This window comes from Centroberyx affinis, unplaced genomic scaffold (genome assembly GCF_046629955.1).
Source record: "Centroberyx affinis isolate AG114_WGS23_722 - 3 ecotype Tasmania unplaced genomic scaffold, CSIRO-AGI_Caff_v1 ptg005364l_1, whole genome shotgun sequence".
NCBI classification, from domain to species: Eukaryota; Metazoa; Chordata; class Actinopteri; order Beryciformes; family Berycidae; genus Centroberyx; species Centroberyx affinis.
In genome coordinates this window covers 52,092-75,004 of record NW_027282679.1, presented here as the reverse complement: position 1 = coordinate 75,004, position 22,913 = coordinate 52,092, and the positions used below count along the sequence as shown (strand labels likewise).

The window sequence follows — 22,913 nt, the reverse complement described above, 5'->3', positions numbered from 1 at the left end:
CACTCCCTTGCATACCACAAGCCTCTGGAATACCACAGTTCCCGTTTGCTTCCTCTGATTCTTCTCGAAACCCTTTCTAACGGAAAGGTTTGCTGACAAAGTACCCTGCTGATAAGCCTGTACCGTGTGTAACAAATGTTACACTGGAATATGACGGAGTATGCTTTATGGTCACATGAAGAACACCACAGCTTGAGCAAGAAAGACTGCGAATCATCCAAGGATTTCCTGGCAACGCATCCATCCGATTGAGAAATCATATGCTTCAGGAAGTGCTTTTCTTCAAAATCAGTTTGTTTTTTTCCACGAAATGAATTGTGCATCCAATCTATGACACATTGTTAAGTAAATTGCAATCTCAATGTACAATTTGGACTGAATAAACTGAGTTCACCCCAACCCTGATTCATACCACTGTAATGGGAAAAACAAGCTGATGGAGCACATAGGCAATCCGGTGACATCTTGTGGTTGGTTAAGGAATTGCATTATTTCCCCCCAAAGCAAAGAGTTGAGATCATATTTGATTTTTCTGTAACAGCTACCAACAATTAGTGAATAAATAACAATATAACATAAATAAATAATAATAATCTTGGCACAAAGCTGACTTATACATATAAAACTTTATTCATGTGACAGATGTGATGATCTAATACAGCACAGCAAGTCAGTCAGATGGCTGATGATGAGACACTCCACTGTCACGAATACATTTTCCACATTTTGGCATATTGGTGGCTCAATATGTATGAAGCATGTCAGTGAGGGAGAGATGATTCTAATGAATGACACAACATGACCTGCAGCGATTCAAGTCCAGCACTTCTACACCAAGAGGCAAAGCCAGACTCATCCTCACTGGTCCTGATGATTGGTTCTGAGTAGGGTTAGACCAATATACTGCTTTGAAGAGATACTGGAAGATATCGGCCTTTTATTAAATATTGGAGATCGGCCAGTCATGTCATCCACCTCTGATATAACAGATTCCTCCAAAGTCTTCCAGGGCGCTCACAATGCTAGTCCATCAAACCAAAACCTCCTTGATCCTGAAGGACTATGGACTCCACAAGAGTCTGTAGGAAAGAATAGGAGGTAAACGCCCATCACATCCCAGTGCAGTCTAGTCCAGTCAGCCTTAGACCATGTCCACCAGTTTGAACTTGCCCTCCTGTTTGGTGGGCAGGATGCTGATGAAGGTCTTGTAGAGTATCGCTCCTCGGGGCAGCTTGGTGATGACCTTTGTGGCTTCCGGGCTGCGCGGCGGCGGGATGTAGACCTCCTTAGTGAACCGGACCACGCCGTCCTCCAGGGCGTACAGCGTGTTGTTGCGTCCCATCCCCACCTTTCGGGACGAGGGAGGAGGACAAGGGGCAAAGCGACAGTGAAACAGTCAGTGAACACGTAGATTTAAGTCTGAAATTCCATCCAATCATTGTTTTCGATACCGAAAGCGTCACTTACATGTGCTCCTGGGTGATACCTCATCAGCCTCTGTGTTGCAAGGATGTTGCCGGCATGGACAAAGTTTCCTTGTAAACAGATCGAAAGAGACGTGAGCTAATCGCCTACATTACCATCATCATGAATTGTCACCATGTTTAAAGCCTAAATTTATTGCCATTAATAGAGACCAATCATAACACAACTTAATCACATTTCTTTAAATATGATCAAGTTGTGCATCATGTAGTTTTGTCATTTCTGTTTGAATACACACAACTGCATGTCACATAAACTGGATTAATAGGGGAGGCGTCACTAAAATAATAAAGTTTTACTCAATGTTCTTTGTTCAATATTTCAATAATAAGACTATGTTGTTACTATTTTGCTACCGTTTTGTAAGATAAACCCTTCAGATAACAAAAGGACTTCAATAATAATTCATAGTTTTAATTTCATGCGACCAATAATTTTGTAGGAATAGGTGTCACATTTTTGAATTGCTGGATATCTCATTTTGGAATTAAACACTTCATATTATCCAGTAATGGTCCCATTATATTAGTCCCATTTTTCACATTTGATTAATGTTTATGGGGCTTGGAAAAGATGACTAGCGCTAATGTAACACTGGGGAAACCGAACACAGAGGTGCAGTTTCACTTCTTTAATTTTACTATGAAGTCATTGAGGAAACTGGACAGAAAAAACTACTGCATCCTCGGCACTTTCAGGTTTAGTGATGCATGGGGGAAAATTTATTTTATCCTTTCAAACCCCATGAACAGGAATCAAATGCATTAACTCCACAACCGGCACAGGCATTCTGTAACAGAAATCACTGCACACCCTAAAATCACATTAATATACTTAAGAGACCTGTTATGAGACTTCCTTGCAAGAAAGGTAACATCTGAAAAGAAAATGTTTTCAAAATGCCACAGTATCACCTGAAGATGAAGCATTAATAATACATGTTACGAAACACTGGACAAGTTCCAGTGAGACAATTTAACCCTATAGAGTAAAGAGAGGGAATACTTTTTTATGTTACTGAATGTAATGATTTTTTAAATTTCCATTCTCCTTTGATAGAAAAGTGTACTTTGTGTTTTGAATGGATTTTGTAGCACAAGCCAAAGTGCCAGTATAGGTCAAATAAATATCATATTCATTGCACCACATTGAAACAATGAGACAATAAAACCTAGTGACATCATTTGACCTGTCTGCTTCTACAGCCCACTGCAGCATCAAATGAAACTTGCTTACTTTTACTTTACGCAGATGATTTGACCAACAGCTGTGAGACATTAAAACCTTAATAATTTTCAGATTACTCCGGTCACGAATTGCCGCGTCAGGCGTTTCTTAAGCAGGATGCTTTTGTTACTACTCAGCCAAAGACACAGAGATGGAGAGTATCAGCCCTCTTCACCAATGCAGTATAGCATACCCACAACTTGCCAGGCAACACTAAAATAAGCCAGCTATGTTTACACTGACTTATTTACATTTCATTTACTTTTTTCATTTGACTTGGAATTGGTCTGTCATTTTTACTAAAGAACAGCGTAAGTGTTATAATGATGTTACGAACTGTATATATGAATGGCATTGGCAAACTTGTAATATTTTGTATGAATATCGCCAACGCTGCCAAAAACCTTCATAATGACTACTGGTGCTACCAGGAACTATTCTAGTGACATCATTGACCTGTCTGCTTCTACAGCCCACTGCAGCATCAAATTGAAACTTGCATACTTAAGATGATTTGACTTCCAGAAAGTAGTTAATATCACACAGGAATATGTGAGCTTCTGGTAAAGTTGAAACACAGGACCTGGTTTTGGTTGAGAATAAGTAGATGCTACTTTTTCCAAATGGTGGATCTCTCATTTTGGGATGTAGTCTGGTCTACTGTCAGTCTCATATTCTGCATCATCCCTTTGCACTGAATGTGAGCTCCTGTCTTAACACTGTGTCAGTATCCATAGTGATACCAATCTACTGAGACATTTCAGCATCAATACCACCAAGACCAATTCCTCTGCATTCACTGTACTGTGCAAATGATGTGATTCCATATATCGGGGCAATACTGGGCTTTCTCTTTGATAAGATGAGAGTGAATGTAAGGGTGAAGAGAGATAGCCACAGCACTTCTGTGTACTGAAAAAAAAAATCAATTGTAATTACCATCCTGCTTCTTGAAGCCGTATCTCCGACCAGGACTCTTTCCCCCGAGGTTCTTGCTGCTACCACCAGACTTCTTAGACGCAAACCTCACCGAGTCGATAAGAGAGGACTGGCAAGGTGTCAACAGCCCTGAAACCAGCAGCATAGAAACACTCTGTCAACATCCCTGTTTCATATTTGCATATGTTTATTGTTAGATATGATTTTGTCCAGAATCCCATGACTATCTGTATTGTAGGTAGAGAGATAACAGTGAAACTATGACCAAACTAGTCATTCTTCTACATTCTCTAATTGTGTTCACTTATTGTAAATGAAGTAATGCTGAAGTTTAACAATTCATCAATTTGCTGGGGACCCCCTGGAACGCCCTCAAGGACCCCTAGTGGTCCCCGGACCCCACGTTGAGAACCACTGGTTTAATGTGGTCTTACTTACTGGCAAACGTAAATACCTGATAGTATACATTAAAAGACATTTTGCGAATAACTGGGATTCACTTTTTAATATGACATGAAGCAATGCACACTTACGACACTTCGGACTATTTCAATATAATTTTAAAATTTAGGTTGGGTTCAGCTGTTATTCTCAGCATCTTCTGCCACCGAAATAACATTATACAGTGGAGGGCGGTATCGAGCAGTGTGAACCCATTATATATATTGAGATTTAATTGAAATAAACTGCTGTTTGGTGGATGATATGTATGCCGAATTGACCAGAAGACAGTAACAATTCGTGAAAGGTCTACAGTAATTTAGAGTAGGACTAGATGTTAACGTTAGGCGTGATGTTAGAACCTCCTTGCATCAAGCCTCTTTGACCCGTGAGGAAACGGGACGTTCAATGCTATACACTGCATGCATATAAAGTCATGTTAGCTAACCTAGCCTAGCTAAGTCAGCTCCTACAGCGTCTCTCGTTGCCTACTCTACGTGTAGACCACATTAATGAATAACCCAATTGCTGTTCAATTGTGTGTGTTTTATATGTGAATTAATGTAAAGTTAATATCATAATAATTTAGATATTTGGTACCTGTTCTGGATTTGAGAATCAAGGACGCAAGCGCCGCCATCTTGAATCACGTGATCAACGTCAACGTGTGTGCGTCACATCCAAACGCTCCTGTTCTGTTCATGTCCCATGGGAAATACAGATTACCGATAGCTTTAAGGTGGTAAATACTACTAAAATCCCAGTTCAGGTCGGCTTTCAGCAAACATTTTCATCACATAAATAATTTTGTAATCATAACTCCTAAAATACCGTGGCAGGGCAGTAAGGACATAACTACTTGCTGGGTTGGTCGTCGATGGTTGACATTGCAATGTTTGGTTTTGTTGTAAAACATGAACTCAAATGTACCACTCACGAATTGCATGTGGTTTAAGTGTGAAAAAGTCGACCAAGAGCAACACAAGTATATAGATAAAAAAGTATACTTCAACTATGACGTCTTGATAGCCTCGGTGGCATCAACCCAAGAAGGTTTTCTTCAAACGAGTTTGAGCCATGGTTTGAGCGCTATGAGGACACTCAAAATGTTTTCCTATAGGACATGAATGCAGCACGCCTGTACCCGGGTCCCGGGGAAATCAAATGGTCGGTCGAGTGTTCCATTATGCAGCTGAATAGTCTCCTAATCGTAAAACCTAATCGAAGTTATTGCAAATGAATGTTTGCACTAAGAGTGAAAGTACTATTTATCATACTACGTTTTAGTTGGACAACTTTTGTATGCGACATTTCGAAGAAAGTGAGTGTGCAGACTGCAGTGAGTAAACGCAAGCTTTTAGCTAACGTTAACCTGCTAAATTTAGCAGTCTTTCTGTTAACTAGTCGTTAGCTGTTACCAGTTAACTAAAGTTATCATTTTGGAGAATGTCTCTAGTCAATTTGATTGTGTTTGGCCAGCCCCGTTATGTCCCACTTTTTCTTGTTTGGAGAGATCATCTCGCTAAGCTTCATTTAAAAAAATGTCAATTTGTTGTTCCCTTGCTTATCGGCAAATGTACAAGCCACGTAGGACACAACTTAAGACCGTTTAAGAATTACTGGGACCCTCCGTTCAGTTCGGCGTATATCCAATTCACCAAGCAGCATCTATCTGAATAAAACTGCAACTTTTATAATTGGTTCGCCGCTTATTCCCTTATCACCTTCCACCAAAATACACCGTGGTGGGCGTTAACAAGCAGTATGAACCAATTATGAAAAATGAGATTTTGTTGAAACTAAGTTCTGCTTGGTGGATTATCTATATGCCGAATGTACTAGGGGACTGTTATGATTCGTGAAAGGTCTCAAGTTGTGTTTTGCCAGCTATGTACAGTTGCCTATAAGCAAAGGAAATTCAAATTGCCAGATTTGTGAATGAAGGTTGGCGTGGTGGTCTCTCCATAGCAGAAGCATCAGGGCTAGGTATTGCCTGTTGAATGGTGCTACATTGTTTCCCTGTTGTAATTCTGCCCTGCTAACCCATGTCCTGTACTTGGACATGAAACAGCATGGGCAGCTACAGCGACTCCACCAGCGACCTAGACGAGGACTTCCCTGTGTATGACTTCCTCCAGCCTGGTCGCCACCTCAGCCAGGCCTCCCAGAGCCACGCAGAGAAACCCGATCTAGTGGTCCTGGATAGTTCTGATACAGAAGAGGCACCCCGCTTCTCCCCAGCCTCAGAAAAGGGCGACTTGGACGCAGTTACAGGAGCGGCAAACGTGATGACGATCAGCAGTGAATCCGATGAGGAGGATGCACCCTACGTCCCCCTGGCACAGAGACTCAAACAGAGACAAGAAAGTATTAGCACATCCTCCTCTGTCACTAATGACAAACATGCTGAACAATATTCCAACAATGGGTTTTCAGAGTCAGAGCCCCTGTCCAGCTCCCATCAGAGGAGGATGGAGAACCGAGGGACTCTGGACGGCCCGGTGGAGGCCGCTCTCCCTCAGCAGTGGCCGCCTCCGAAGCCTTCCTCCTGGGCAGGGAGCGCCAGCACCTCCCCTGCCAAGAAGAAGCCTGCCAAGCGGACGGCGGAGGAGATCCAGACCTCCAGAGAGGAGGCGCTGAAGAGGAGGGAGGCCAGGGGGAGACAGCAGGGGGACAAACAGGTGCTTAGGCTGGAACAAGAGAGACAGAGAGCGGAGAGGAAAGCCCTGGCAGAGGCAGCCAAAGCCCTGAGGCCAGAGGAGTGTATCAAGCACATAGTGGTGGCGGTGGACCCAGGTAAGCAGCAGACAAAGTATAAACTATGCTAAATAATGCTTTGGCACTGTGCATGAGTGTTGAAAACATGTCTTTTTATTAGATTAGACAGAACTTTAATGGGGAAATTTGGTTGTTGAAGCAGGAAAAAACAGGATAGAGCAAAGAAAAAAACTAGGTCATAAATAAGAATAGGGCAAAGAGTGTGGTATCGGACATATCACCAATGACAGTTACATCACTAGAATGCATTAAGTAGGAATATATGAATTACAGCAGTGTGTATGCAGGGTGTGCAAAAATAATAGCACATACTGAGATAAAGAATCTGAATTAAATATATGTACAATCTGAAAAAAATCCCCGAATGTTAAGTATGGACATAAATGAAAATAAAAAATAATCAAGATACATGGAATATATAACAAATTTGTGTGCCAGGTCTGCAGAAGGCCAATATGTACAGTAGTAGTACACCAGTAGTTCTCAAAGTGAGGCCCGGGGACCTCCAGAGGTCCTTGAGGGGGTTGCAGGGGGTCCCCCAACAAAATGAGGAATAGTGTTTGTGTTTGCAGCTCTCTTACAGCTGGAAGGAGGGGGAGCTTTGTTGACGTCGGTGCAGGCGCTGGGCTGTAGCTGCGCCATAGAGAAACAGCCCCTCCCACGCAGTGTCAGCTGGATGAGGAGGTCTCCCAGTGCACAGGTGATTACACACACACACACACACACACTAGGCTTCGGCGATAGCCAAAATGTAATATTGTGATGCTGTCCCACCAAAATATCGCAATATGCAATATTTTCATATAGGGCTGGGTGATATGGACAAAATCAAATATCACAATATTTTTGACCAAATACCTTGATATCGATATTGCGACAATATTGTAGGGATGACTATTGGTGCTTTCACAAAATATTTACACAATGAGATTTTTGATAAATAATCATCAGTAATGTGGTTATAATGACTAAGTGGGTAAAGGCAAATAATAGAACAGCTAGAACAGTCTGGTAAGTTCAGAAAATGACATCACTTTACTGTAATGCAGCCTTTCAAACCAGGAAAAGACAACACTTATGCCATATCACTAAGACGATATCTTGTCTCATATCACTATATCGATATAATATCGATATATTGCCCAGCCCTATTTTCATATTTTACAAAATTAATTTTTTCTGGTTTTTTTTGTATTTTATTTTATTCCTTCTAAATCACATCAAATTTCTAGGCTATTAATACAATTAGATCTATTATTATTTGATACCGCAGAAAATAAAACCTATCTTTTACAAATATCGCAATACTCAATATTATTGAATATCAGCCCAAGCCTAACACACACACACACACACACACACGTAAACACATACACCTTTCCCATTGCCTTATTGTGTTTAAGCGTGCTACTTATAACATTTCTAAGCCTCAATATATCATTGTCAAATTAATTGCGTTACCTCGCTGCCGTTTGTTTACGGTAATTGCACTAATGTCTCAAAATGAATGCGGCGATGTTTTATTGATGTCGCGCCGCCGCACGATGAATCAATAAGTCATGTGTGATGTTTTGATCTCCCCGCTGTTCCCTCCCTCTCTCCCAGCCAGATGATGCGGCGTGTGTACCGGAGGCCCGTGTTGTGATGCAGATGACAGTTGACGACTTTATCGCTCTGATCCACAGCTACGCTCAGGTTGGTGGGCCTGGCGCCGCTTGTCAAGGTTTCACCGCGGCGCCGACAAAATGACTGACCTCACTGCTATGAGACGAGACGAGACGAGATGAAACTTTAATGATCCTCCTGGGGATCTTGAGTGATTCAGCAGCAAACAGCAATAGGTTACAGCCATGAAAACAGAATAGAAATGAGAGTAGAGCAAATGGTAATCGAGAATTTTAACACTGGAACAAATTCAGTAGAAATATATGACTGAAAAGTAAGAAAAAATATGCATTATAGCATGTATGAGGCAGTAGAACATGCTGGGACAAAGAAATAATAATTGTAAAATGTTTGTGATGTGAAAATCTATCAGAACTATTAAGTATGTGCAGTATGCAATAAGAAAAACATTCTAGAAATATATAGATTTATGCAATATATACTACATGACAATATATGATGAGAATATGACGAAAACAAATATGTGAAATTAGAGTATATATACAGGATGTGCAAACTGTACATCATACATATTATATTGTGACGTTAATCTATATTTAGGCCATTCTTGTTCTTTGTTTGGCGATAAAAGAGTGAGGCCTAGTTAAAATGTAACGGTCCACCTCCTTTCCATCTGAGTGTAGAGACCAATTGAAATGTGTTTTGCAGTGTTGACAACAGTTTCTAATTCCTCTCTCTCTCCCTTCTCTATCTGACCCAGGAACAGAGGCACGGGAGGCCGGACTGTGGGCCGACTCTGACTTCCTGGGTGCAGGACCTGCAGGCCCGTCACCCCGGCAGGATCCTCAGCCTGGCGGTTATTGACCTGGAGAAATATTTCAGGTGTGTGTGTGTGTGTGTGTGTGTGTGGTGGTGGTGGTGGTGGTGGTGGTGGGGGGGCAGCATACATTACGATCTGAATTTGGAGCTGGGAAAACACGGATGGGGAAAGTGAATGAGTAACTATCCACTAGGGCCGGGCGATAATTCAATAATACCGTTTATCGTCTTTCAGTGGAATCATATCGTTATGATATGGTGATTTTGGGATATTGTGACTAGGGTTGCAAAGGGGTGGAAAATTTCCGGTAAATTTCCGGAAAGTTTCCGGTAAATTTCCATGGGAAGTTAAGCTGGGGAATTTTGGAAATATTCCAAAATGGAAATTTTCCATGGGAATTATGGGAATTTATGGGAATTTATGGGAATTAACTGGGAATTGAGGGTAATTTAATGGAAAGGTATCATATCCAAGCATAAATATTTGTTTTGTTATAAGCAGACATCCATCCAAAATAATACAATTAAAACAGATTTATTTGTAAGTAGAACTTTATGAAGTGTTAAATATTTTATTGAACAATCAATTCTTTCATTGAAGAACAAAAACATGAATGTTGAGTTAAATATTACTCATCCCCCCGACCCAACCCATTCAAAAATTAACAAAAATGCACAGGAATGCACAGTGCATGTAGGGGGCGTGGTCTCAACAGCCCTGCAGTAAGCAGTGTGCTATGTGTGCATGTGATTGAGGAATAGCATAGATATGCAACTGTACTTGCATGATATCTGGTTGTTTTAGTCAGGATTATGCTAAAATATATTTTCCCCAACTATATTTAAGTTCCCTATTAAGAGCATACCTTCAATTTAGTAAATTCCTGGTTTATTCCCGTTTATTCCCATAAATTCCCGTTAATTCCCATGGAAAGTTTCCAACTTTGAAAATTCCCGGAATTTTGCAACCCTAATTGTGACACACAATTCTGCTGTCTAAAATGATGATAACAAGCACATTTTATTTTAAAACTCTGACAAAATGAGGTATGGTAGGATTATTATTTGGAAATTTTGTTTGACATCACACCTAACATTACCATTTGGTTCAAAGGGATGTACATCATGTGACTGTGCATATGTGAGCCATATCGTGATATATATAGATATTGAAAAAATCATTATAATTATTGTGATATTGACTTTGACAGTAGAAGACTGGTTGGGTAGAGAAGGGAGGGGGGGTAAGTAGCTCCCGGTGTGAATTTGGGCAACAGTGTGAATGTGAAGCAGGGTGTCGCTGGCATGGTGCATGGTGCTCATTCATCTGTCCCTAGATTAAAGGTTAAAAAAGAAAGAAAACAAGGAATGCCACTCAAACGGCTGTTGAGTTAAACTGAGCATATCTGATGGCGCCGCCAGGATTTCAAAACATGTCACATATTATTTTCGCCAAACTCTGGGAGAACGGGTGGAGGGTACAGGTGAAAACTATGTGTGAAAAGGGGCAATCGAGCAAAAGGAGCTGTCTAGCCGCCCTTTTAGACGAGAGGATGGATTGTAGCGAGTGTCAGACGTCTTCCCCGAAAAACAGATGACTGAGTGCGCCGGACGTTCCCCCAGGTCCCACAAGTCCCAAACCCAGAAGAGGTTTCGAGACGCCGTCCTGGGGGAGGAGCGAGGGGCAGGAAAAGGAGCAGGAAAAAAGAGGAGGAAGAACGATGGAGTCGAGGCGCTACCTGAGGTGTCCCGAGTGGAAGTAGAGGAGGTAGGTAGACGGTATTTGTCACGATTAGGGATGAGACGATACGCGATATACGACACGATTCGATACGCGATATGGGGTTCGCAATTCGATACAGCCGCGATACGCTGTAACAAATAAAAGTTCATTGACAACAAAGTCTGATATGTTTCTTTCTGAGCCACAAAATCTTTCTAGCGATGGTATTGGCTTGCTAGAATGTAAACAACACTTTCAAAATGTCATTACAAAGTGCAAAGAATATAATTTCGAGAGAGATGGTCAAGCCATATCATTTGTGATTTCTACAGCAGAATAAAATGGTTCGATATGTTGAATTTCAATAGATCGTCCTATTCTTAGTCACAATTTATTTACCTTGGGAAAGTACATTTCTGGGAACCTGTGGTGAGCTTTTCCAAGAAGACAAAGCCAGGAGAACTCAATGTTTAAAGTGTCAGATGAAACGTAAATTTCAATTCACATGCAGGTGAATTGAAATAAGGGCATTCTTCACTCTCTTTTGTTAGTTTCTTAGTTTCTCTTGTTCCTCCGATATCCCATCCCAGGCCGTGGTGCATCTCCAGCTCCACACCGGCGTCTCGGTCCGCCTCTTGCCCACCTGGAAGGACTTCTCGGATCACATCAACATGACCACCAAAGCGGTCGCGGAGGCCCCGTTCAAGTGAGCGAGCCTTCTCCTTAAGAACTCGGACGGATGCTTTTTCCCCACACACACAACAAAACAATCATTTTCCCATGTGTGCTTTCAGGCGAGAGCGGGAGAACACGGGCTTTTCGTTCCACCTGGAGAGCGACTGGGCGGGCGGCCAGCGGGTGGACAGGGCCGGGAAGGGGCTGCTGCAGGTGTGGAAGAGACAGATCCAGCAGTTCAACAGAGTCAGTCCAGACATGGCCTCGGCTATCCTGGCAGCCTACCCCTCCCCGCAGCTCCTCAAGCAGGTACGCCCCACTGCTGAGAGGCATGGAGGAATCAGCCCGGTTTTAGCATCTTTACAGTGGTTACCTGTTGGGTTCCAGGATTGATTTTAAGATTTCACTGATTACTTTTAAGGCAGGGATGGGTCTGGCACCAAGTTATATCACAAACCTTTTAAACCCATATGAGCTGGAACATTGACTACGGTCTTCAGGCAGGTTCCTATTGGATGTTCAAAAATCTTGATTAAAAGCAAGAGGTTCCTATTGGTTGTTCCAAAGTGTAGATTAAAAACACAAGGTTCTTATTGGCTGTTCAAAAGTCTAGATTGAAAACAAGAAGTTCTTGTTGGCTGTTCCAAAATCTATATTAAAAACAAGAGGTTCCTACTGGCTGTTCCAATGTCTAAATTAAAAACAAGAGGTCCTTATTGGCTGTTAAAAGCCTTCATTAAAAGCAAGATGTTCCTATTGGCTGTTCCAAAGTCTAGATTAAAAACAAGAGGTAATTGGTTCTTTGCCCTCATGGCTTCTAGACTTTGGATTGGTTGGTCGTTTACTTTTCTTACCTTGCTTTTGCTGTCGATTATATCTGTTCTTTGTTTTTTTTTTACTTCTTTGTAAAGTGCCTTGTAACTGTTTTGAAAAGTGCATGTAAATAAAGAGCCATCTTCTTCTTCTTATTAGCATAGACACATATTGGAATTATATACATGAATTACCTGATATTCCCTGTGAATCGGCATTTCCGTTAAATTGGCGCAGCCTACAAGGGAACGAAGGATTCAGGGGGGCTTAAAGATCAAGGCAAACACATTTAGGCCTAAATACTTTCAAATACACAATGAGACATACCCGCATACACATTAGCATATTTTAATTTTCTCCTCCGAATGCTAAATGTTTCTCTGAATTCCCACCGAGCAACTCTGCAGAGACATTTGTAAAGCCTTCCGTTTGTTTTACATCCCAGCTACTGTACGATTCGTTCTGCCGTGTTTGTCCGCAGGCTTACCGCCGGTGCAAGACGGAGCGCGAGAAGGTCTCCCTGCTGTCAGACCTTCTGATTCGCCGAGGCGAGGGCGTGACCTCGACGTCGCGGCGGGTCGGTCCCGAGCTTTCCAAGCGCCTCTTCCTCATGATGAACTGCTCCGACCCTCAGCAGACCCTGGACTCCACCGTCTGACCTCAGAGTATGTCCTTGTTTTCCACCATAACTGAGCCCGGTGAATGTTTCTGAGCTCGTTCACCACAGCTTCACACCAATTCGTAACAGTGAAGTTGATGCTACATGGTTGCTGTGGTATTTTTTGTTATGTATATACATTTTATTAAAGAGTTTTATAAAATTAAATCAATTTTTTTGTCTGAAATGATTCCTTGGTAGGTTGTTCCTTGGTTATAATTCATAAGAAATACTGTGTACACTATCAGATTGGATTGTTTTGTATTGGAAATTTTGTTGTTGGTATACTTAATATTGAAATGGTTGAAGTTATATTTTTTAGAATGAATGGTCAAGTGTAGGATTGGACTGATATGGGATTTTGATGGACGATACTGATACTGATATTTTTGTATTGATGTTGCAGATGTTTTTCCGACATCAGTCTTTGAATTTCATAATTTTCATGCAAAAAAAACAAGGATTTCCTCCAGAATTGAATTCTTATCAGGGTGGAAAAGCTTCTGAAACAGCATTTTGACCATCATGGGACACTAAAACTCTCCACTGAAACCACCATGGGACACTAAATCTCTCCACTGAAACCCAGGATAATAATTTCTTTAGGGTTAGCAGCTTTTTAATGCACCCTGTCCCCTACTATTTCAATGGCCGGGAAACTCTTGAATACATTACTGCCTTTAAATGAAGAATTTGCAAAAAACTCTAGTCAAGTGTAGCATTTTGCCAGTACCTATGCAAATGTAACCCAACCAGTGTCTTTTACACCACTAAGTTAATTCTGTGTTGAAACACCTCTCTGGGAACGCTAAACGACTTCAAACTCAGCGGCTGACCTCTAAACCGGTTTAATTAAGCATTATTTCAGGCATATAACACATCGCCCCACACCTGTTTAACTGCCATCCAATTGAATTACATGTGGCCAACCTCGGCGCTTTCTGTGTCATTGGGCTCTCTGTGTCTCCGTTGCCTGTCGGCGTCGAGGCTTGTTATGGCTGGCCCTGTTTGTGTTTTCACGGTGCGCAGTGGTAAATGCCGCCACCGACTCCGCTCCGCTCCGCTTTGCAATGCCCACGGCTCATTTCCGCCGCATTAGCAAAATGGAACCTGACCAAGAAGTGATGAGTGCCTGGAACAGGGAAAAAGAGGGAGAAAGAGAGGGATGGGTAACGAGCTGTTAAATGGGCTTAAGAGATGAGCAACATGCCTCACCCCGGGTCCTGCATGCAGAGAGACTTAGGAGGTACAACAGTCCGTGGTGAAGGAGTGGGATCAAACGGAGGGGACGGGAGGGGGGGTGGGGGGGGGGGGGGGGCTGAGATAAGCAGCGAAATGACTAGAACAGCGGTTTCCGAACTTCCACAACTGTCACGCATAATTGTCGGGAACAATGCAGCGTACAGCAGTGAGTTCTCGAACGTTTTCAAGTCTTGGACCCCCAGATAGACACCCGTTAGGCCCTGGACCCCCATTTGATACGATATTGTGCAAAAGACCCCCTTATTTTGTAGTTGATTTACTATTAAATTGTATTCTTACGCCCTACTGTGTGTAGGGATATAATAGTGGTGTTCCCTTTCACCACTATGGTTAGGATAGCCATGCTTATACATTCTCTAATTGGGAAAAATTCGAATGAATAAAATTATAGGGGAATTAAACTATTCCTCATTTTGCCGGGGACCTCCTGGAACCCCCTCAAGGATCCCGCCTTTGACAACCGCTGCTGTAGAGGATATTGTAATAAAACGTTGGCCGCGGATCAAAACAGAATGTGATGTGTAATTTGTTCTGGCATCGCTGCCCAGAAGCTATTGTTGCATTATGGCAGCGTTGTCGCGAACACGATCCAGTAGGCTTTTAGGCCCGTGTAGCAGCGTGGGGGGGGGGGGGGGGGTGCGGCGGGCGCTCTTTTTCCCCGAGATACCCCGAGTTCAGGTCACAGAACTTGGCAATTATTATAGCGAGAGATACATGGCTTAGCTCTACCCCAGGACCAGGCCTCTCTGCTTCCCAGCCTTTCTTGTTTGCCATGAGCTGGGGGGGGGTATATTTCACAGGTGCTGGGGGGGACAAAGCGAGAAGAGGATAAGGGAGCATGGAGGGCGAAAGTGAGAGCGTTCTCATCCGCAGCAATGTCATTTCCCTCCGGTCCTCCCTCCCCCTCTCTCTTTGACCTCACCTCAAAAGCAAATGGGGAGGGGGTTTCATCTTTGGAAGTGCGAAAGAGGGGATGGCAGAGCTTTAGAAGTTCATATGTCACAGTCTGTTTATCCCAGACAGGCTAGATATTCGCTTGAAGATCCCGTTTGATGCACATGAAAACGTGTAAGTGTGGCATTTATATATGGCAACAACACACTTTGAGATGATGAGGATTAAACATTTCACAGCTGAACCTCAACGGAAATGCCTCGCTCCTTGGTACAACAAACAAGAACATATGTTGTGTAAAACTTGCTGAATTTTAACATTCAACACGCCTAATTATCTGAAACTATGCTCTGGCACGTGCATTATGTATTTTCTGTTGTTTTCCTGTTTTCGTACCGCGTCCCATGACAGCTTTCCAGTCTAAAGCTTAACTGGTTCGCGAGTTGGAGAATGTGAGAAACACAGTGAAATGAGATGGGGAGCTATGTAAATGAATCCGCCCATAATCATAGTTAGACATATGGGAATTGCTGTACAGGCTGAGCAGTTGCGTCACGTCTCGCGGTTATGGCGGCGGTCGGCCACCGGAGGGCAGCCTCGCGCCACATACAGAACTCGTTGGCTTCGAATGGAGTCAGATGGGAGAGATAGAAAAAAAACATCAGCATGTGTCAGGATTTTTGGGAGGCTGGATAAATTATCAGGCAGGCAGAAAATGTATCCTGTAAGCTGAGGACGGGGTGGAAAGATAAATATGCACAAGAGAAAGCTGCTGAAGATTTTGATAAATGTCACCGGTAACTACTGGAGGATTTCCTTTTACGCTATAAGATAAGATTTTCAAAATGAAGGACGTGCCAGTGTTTTTATTTCTATATAGGGAGTTTAATTTCTCCAGGCTTGGCATTGGCTTTAGCTGTGGAAAGCCATGAGACTCATTCATGCTCAGAGGTGGCAGTGGGGGAAGGAGGAGAGGAGTGGGGCGGGCGTTAGGGTGAAGAAGGTTTTTCAACCCTGCTGTCAGCCCCATTAAAAATGGATGATCATGAAGTGTGATATAATGTCAGACTATCAAGGGGATTGGGCTGTTTCAGTGTGTGTGTGGGTGTGTGTGTGCCCACGTGTGGGCGAATGTGTTTTGCGTGGGCGCGTTATGCATGCAAGAGACCAAAGTGAGACAGGAAAAGGAGTTCTATCTGTCTACTGAAATCTCTGTCCTCTCTATCTCTTTATCCTCTCATCTTTCCTTTAGATTCATTCTTTCCACACACACACGTACACACTTTCATGCTTGTACTACTATACTCATGAGGACCTTCCATTGACTACATTCATTCCTTAACCATTAATCCTAACCTCTACATGCCAAACTGTAAACCTTACCCTAACCTAATTCTTATCCTAATCCTCATCTTAACCCTAAACTAAAGTCTTTATCCTAAACTAATTTTAGCCTTAATCCTTCTCTAACCTATATGTCCTAATCCTCATTTTAACCCTAAACTCAAATCCTAAACCTAAACTAATTTTAGCCTTAATCCTTCTCTAATCCAAATCTAATCTTAATCTTAACCCTAAACCCAAATTCTAATCCTAAACTAACTTTGGTCTTAATCCTTCTCTAACCTACATGTAATTCTAATCCTCATCATAACCCTCAACCCAAACCCAAATCCTAAACTATCTTTAGTCCTAATCCTTCTCTAACCCAAATCTATTCCTAATCCTAATCTTAACCCTAAACCCCAGTCCTAAACCTAAACTAATTTTAGCCTTAATCCTTCTCTAACCAAAATCTACTCATAATCTTAACCCTAAACCCAAATCCTAAACTAATTTTAGCCTTAATCCTTGTAGAACCCAAATCTAATCCTAATCCTAACCCTAAACCCAAATCCTAAACTAATTTTAGCCTTAATCCTTGTAGAACCCAAATCTAATCCTAATCCTAAACTAATTTTGGTCTTAATCCTTGTCTAACCCAAATCTAATCCTAATCTTAACCCTAAACCCTAACCTGCCTAAACTAACCTCATATATAAGCAAGAACCAGCAAAATGTCCCCACTTTGGAGCTTTTTCCTCATTTTCCAACCTTGTGAGGACAGTTAAAGGAAACGTGAGTGCACTAACACACACACACACACACACACACACTGCACTGGACTGGCCTCTGCTCCAGTTGAACCGTGGGCTTCTGGGCAGGGAAGGGTTACTCCGCTGCCACACCAACATCAGTTCAATCTCTCCTCCATTTGCTTAAGCACACATCTCAGCCGCTGTCAGGGGTCACCACCTCTCATCAGCATGAAGAGCTCTATCCTGTCGCCCCCCCCCCTCCCTCTTCCTCCTTCCCTCTTTCCCTCCCTTCGCCGTTGAAGGGAAATCATGACAGGAGTGCTAATAACCCGGGCTGCGCCATTAACTTTAAAACAGACTGGGACCGGGACTGTGGAGAAGGGGAGGAGGGGAGAAAAAAAGTTGCCCTGAGGCACTTATCAGAGATCAGCTTACGTTCCTTAAATCGTAATCTTAACAGCAACAGGGTGGGGTGGGGGGGATGGGGATGGCGGAGGGAGGGGTTCTCAAATCTGCGCCTGGATCAGCAGATCTGTCGGCGAACCCCAATCTGAACCCCCCCCCCGACTCATCACAAACACACCGAAACAGAGCGGACCTCTCGGGAGGTTTTCGGGGGGGGGGGGGGCACATCCCCGGGGGGAGGCCGGCCGAACCCCACCACCCTCTCCTCCCTCTCTCTCTCTCTCTCTCTCCCCCGTCTGCCGCCTCAGCACCCCCGGTACTCAGTATTCACTCCGCACCGGTGACAAAACACCGGCTCGGGCGCCCCCACGGGGCTTTTTTTTTTTTTATTAACATTCCAATCAGCGGCGGTCCCGGTTGCTTGATCCACAGAAACAAATTGGGAATAGCCTTTGATATAGGAGTTGAAAACACTCCCAGGGAGTTCACAGAGACACAAGAAGCAGAATTGCCTAATCACACGCAGGCAGGCGCGCACAAACACACACACACACACACACGCGTACATGGAAATAACTACAAAGACGCCCAAATTTTACATGCACACGCCCCGGCAAGACCGAGCAGGACTACATCCGCCCCCCTATCGCTTGCGGGTTGCCACAGCGAGTGCTACTTCAACCGCTGGCTTGACTCCAGCAGACGGAGTGGCATTCACTGAGCTCTATTCAAATCAGACACCACAACTCCTCGGTGCCGAACATGAAGTGGCCCCGCTCCCTGCAGTCCTTGAGCTGCATGGCAGAGACTGACAGGCCCTTGAAGCGATGTGTAAGGCTTTCTCTTTCCCTCCCCGGCTGCCAGCGGCGTCATGTCTGGCGGTACCGGCCCGCTGGACGCTGTCCGTCTCTTTATGCCGGGCCGCGGAGCGACATCCGCCGCGGACGACAGGATCGGGGGAGGGGGGGGGGGGCCCAGTCGGAAAGGAAGACAAGCTTCTCTTCCTCCTAGGGAGAGACTGGGGGGGGGGGGATAAAGAGGAGGCGGGGGGGTGTGAGTGTGTGTTGTGTCATTCATCATCGCCTCTTTTCCGCCGGTCTGCCTCCCTTCCCCTGCGAGCCTCTGTAAACCGAGGCACGGCAAAGATAAAGCACCCGCACAGGGAACGGACAAAGAGACACAGAACATGCACACGTACACACACACACACACACACACACACACGCCCATAGGGCCGCACAAATGTACACAGGCACAGGAGCAGTGCATGGATACTGTAGGAGACTTGCAGGCCCTGTGGCAGAGTGGTACATGTGCAGTTTGCAGTGGGAGGAAACACATCCTGGTAGAAAATCGACATAAAACAAGCCTTTATCCGTGCGTACATGTAAGCAAGTCTCCTTCGAAACGGTTCGCTCCGGATTCCGGTCGTCGAATTGAATCACCCCACCTCTCTCTCGCGCACGGTCCCCCCCCCCCCCGTCTGCGTTTGGCCCCGGTGATTTAAAGCGGAGAGCCAGAGGAGTCAATGACTCTTGTCCGCCGCCGCCGCACCGAAGATTTCCGCTTCATATAAACTTGAATAAATGATATCGAACGCAACCTCGGCCCCCGCTGTTGCTTTCCACGGGCGCTACCTCAGCCCCTGTTTACTCCCTGCTCTCTACCTCATTACCCGTGATGGAGCGGCGGATCCGTCGCTCCGAACTCGCGCCACTGTACTCCGCGACATCGGCCGATGGATGCCGGTAAATAATGCAAAAATACGCGGCGTTGTGAATCAGTCAGGGAATTCGTACAATTCCCACAATTTGCCGACCTGTAATGGTGATTGATAGCGAGATAATGAGGTGATTATCAAAGGCACACGTGGACGCAGCTGCCATTAAGTTGGGTAATGTTGCTGTTGTCCTTCTGGGTTTCCGTCCGCTCGTTTTGCCCCTTTAAAAAACTATTAGGGAGCACGTCGACGTCTCGAACGCCTCAATCGGGGACAAGATTTCTTTTTGGCTGCCAATAATGTTGAGTAACGCCATTCGAAGGACTGGACTCTCAAGTGAGCGCGGAGTCATTTTCTTCGAGAGAGACTGATGCGGTCTGCCAGATGTTCCGGTCTTCGACGCCCCTTTTCAAAATGACCCTGATAGAAAAGAGATGGTTGTCTATCGTGAGAGGCTACCTCCGTTCAGGTGTGACTGAACGGAGGTTGTCTATCGTGAGAGGCTACCTGGTGTGACTGAATTAAGTCAAACACTCCAACAAACTCCCGGGTCCTTTCACTCACTATGGCTGCTCACGAACGCCAGGCCCGAGTTTTTAAAAAAAAAGAGTCTGCAGCTTCAATCAGCGGCGCGTAGAATCGATTACTGGGTTGAATCGCAGATTAAATAAAGCGGGCTGAATCATCAAGTTTAATAGTTTAATGTTTGCTTGCGTTTTAACTTTTTTTGCAATGTAAATGTGACCATCCATCAGCAAAATGCAAAAGACTGCATCTAAAACCCCCTGAGATGGATTATCAACAGTCATGAGTGGCATAACAATGTTTTAAGTAATTTTCCAATTTTCTGCGGCGGCAGAAAAGCGCCCCGCATGTGATTTTTGTCACCTCAAAACACAGAATTGAGATGTGTGTGTGTGTGTGTGTGTGAGAGTGTGTGAGAGAGAGCGCTTGTGTGTCTCAGATATCCTGTTGCCATGACTACCTCCTTAACACCACACAACTATCTTGTCAGGAGTGGAGCTGGTACTGACGCATGATTTGTGTGTTGTTGCTTTTTTTTTTTTTTTTGACAGGATTTAAACCCTATATTGGGATCCTGTTTTAGTTGCTTCCTAAAAAGATGAAATTAATCTGGAAATACCAGGCTTGCCCTAACAAAAAATCATTACAATATTCCTATAAGGACTTATAGTGCATCTAAGTACTAAAACATGATTTTATAGTGGTCTTATCATTCTTCATGGTATCACTATAATATTCCTTTAGGATGTTCTATGTAGTGTCTAGATTTGCTGTGATATTTGTATGATATCCTTCTATCATTTATTATAGGATTTCTAGTTATTTCATATCATAAGGGCTCCAACACAAAAAGCAAATCATGTGAATAGCAGGGGAATGGTCCACACCGACATGCATGGGGACAGATAAGGAACGGTTGAAGGTCTAAATCTCCATTAAGTACAGGGTTCCCCAGTGTTGGGATGAAATATAAATGGTGATGAAGTTTGCAGAGCTGACAAGTGATGACAAGGTTATCATAACTTAGGCCAGCACACGCCACGGCGGTGTTAATCTCTCCGGTTCGGCACAGTGATCCCATCGGGTGTCCTTGACATTGATAGTTTATGATATGAAGCTTGACTGTATATAACATCAGGTACAGTGCGCGGCGAAGGCTTATCTGAATGCCACAGCTTCAACAGCTTATCAGCGAAAACCACAAGCAAGACCCTAACTCTCCATTTCTGTCTTTTGAGAATGGAACGACCGCAGCAGCTTGATGGAATTTACCTGTATGAAGCAGATCTCTTCATGATGACCAAGGACCACAATAGTCTGTCCTTCGTTCCTTAGAGGACAGTGACATGTTATGAAATCAATGACAATGTTTCTTATGTTAAATGATGATTTTGTCCACAACATTTTGTGAGTCACGCCATGGTTGCCCTTGTGACTCCCACTCATTTAGCGTGAGTGGTGGGTAATATTTGTTGATGTCTGTGCGGTTACTGCCAAAGAAACGAACCATGCATTCCGATGTCACCTGGTTCTTGGGGTGCGATCACGCCTACATTAAAGAGTAACTAAACCCCAAACCCAAATCTGTGGTGAAGCCTGACACCTAATGGTGAAAAGTAGGGTACTGAACTGGTTATCTGCTATTGGCTGGTCTTTGGTGCCAAGTGATGTCACTACCTGTTGTACTCTATATAATACAGCCAATAGCAGATGGCCAGTTCAGTACCCTGCTTTACACCATTAGATGTCAGGCTTCACCACAAATTTGGGTTTGGGGTTTAGTTACTCTTTATGTTTGCTTTGGTCCAAACCAACCTGCATTTCTGTACTTGGTTCATTTAGGTTCACACTGCCCAATTACAGTCTACTCAGTGTGTGTACACTCAAGTCTCATGAAGTCAAAAGTAGCTTGTTTACTGGACAGTTTTGGTGTAACCTGTCATCCTGCCAGATTAGAGACGTAGGCGGTGAGGGGGAGTCAAAACAAATCTGATTCCAGTCCCTGGAACTTTAACTAAGCATTTGTGATTGCTTCTCAGCTTGAATACTTCAGCATTCTTGTGCGTTCTTTCAAAGAGTTGGAAAATGTGCACCTTGGCTTATATATTGAGGACATATTTCACCTCATTTTGACTACAAGTTTGTCCTCATTTTATTGTTATGCTAGGCTTTCCATAAACCCAGAAACCTTTGCGTTTTGGGTCATTTACAGTAGTTGGGTCTGATTACGTTCTCTGGTAGAGGACCGCAACTCGCATTTTCAGCCTTCTCAGTGCCGTTATTTGGTACCACCATTCAAATGGCATTGGTCTCACCTGCCCAAATGAACCAAACTAAAGGAGTACACACTCCACACTTAAAATAAAGTGAACGCGTCCTTAGATTACTCTCAGGCCAAAGAACCACCTGAACATCACATGAAATTAACAGCAATAACTCTTTAAGAATCCACTAAGCAAGATTATGCTATGGTAAAGCTCCTCTGATACACAAATATAACAAACTTACAAAGTGCTATAGAGGAAACTCACAAATCCAGCGATACCCAACACAGTTGATACAGTCGATTTCAAAGAAGCAAAAAGCAATAGTGACACTCGCCTGGATTATGGGCGAGTCGGTTAAAACAGCTTACGTTAACCATATTCTCCTAACCTTGAAAGGACTCTATAGTACAGACAACCAGGAACTGTCCACAGGGAGCCAATTAGAACATTAATAGCAGCCAATACTTCGAATGAACCGATCCTTTCTTCAGCATTTCTGTCTATGGTAGCACCCCTGCCTCAGCAGGCCATATGAGGCAGGACATTTACATAGCAAATTGCTCTCATTTCCCCTGCG

At 43.6% G+C, this 22,913-nt stretch overlaps 2 protein-coding genes across 2 annotated transcripts; one reads left to right on the top strand and one right to left on the bottom strand.

The window, feature by feature from the left end:
* Window positions 1-607: 607 nt before the first annotated feature.
* On the bottom strand, window positions 608-4,752 carry mrpl27 (mitochondrial ribosomal protein L27). The gene is made up of 4 exons (XM_071546635.1): window positions 4,693-4,752; window positions 3,652-3,780; window positions 1,468-1,535; window positions 608-1,348 (listed from the first exon to the last, which is right to left on the bottom strand). Exons 1-4 carry the CDS (start codon window positions 4,730-4,732, stop codon window positions 1,142-1,144), a joined length of 444 nt encoding a protein of 147 aa, XP_071402736.1. The 5' UTR covers window positions 4,733-4,752; the 3' UTR covers window positions 608-1,141.
* A 1,412-nt stretch (window positions 4,753-6,164) lies between these two features.
* Window positions 6,165-13,184, top strand: eme1 (essential meiotic structure-specific endonuclease 1). Its single transcript, XM_071546634.1, has 8 exons — window positions 6,165-6,888; window positions 7,443-7,570; window positions 8,476-8,565; window positions 9,257-9,378; window positions 10,939-11,083; window positions 11,629-11,744; window positions 11,833-12,022; window positions 13,008-13,184. Exons 1-8 carry the CDS (start codon window positions 6,165-6,167, stop codon window positions 13,182-13,184), a joined length of 1,692 nt encoding a protein of 563 aa, XP_071402735.1.
* The last annotated feature ends 9,729 nt before the right edge of the window (window positions 13,185-22,913 follow it).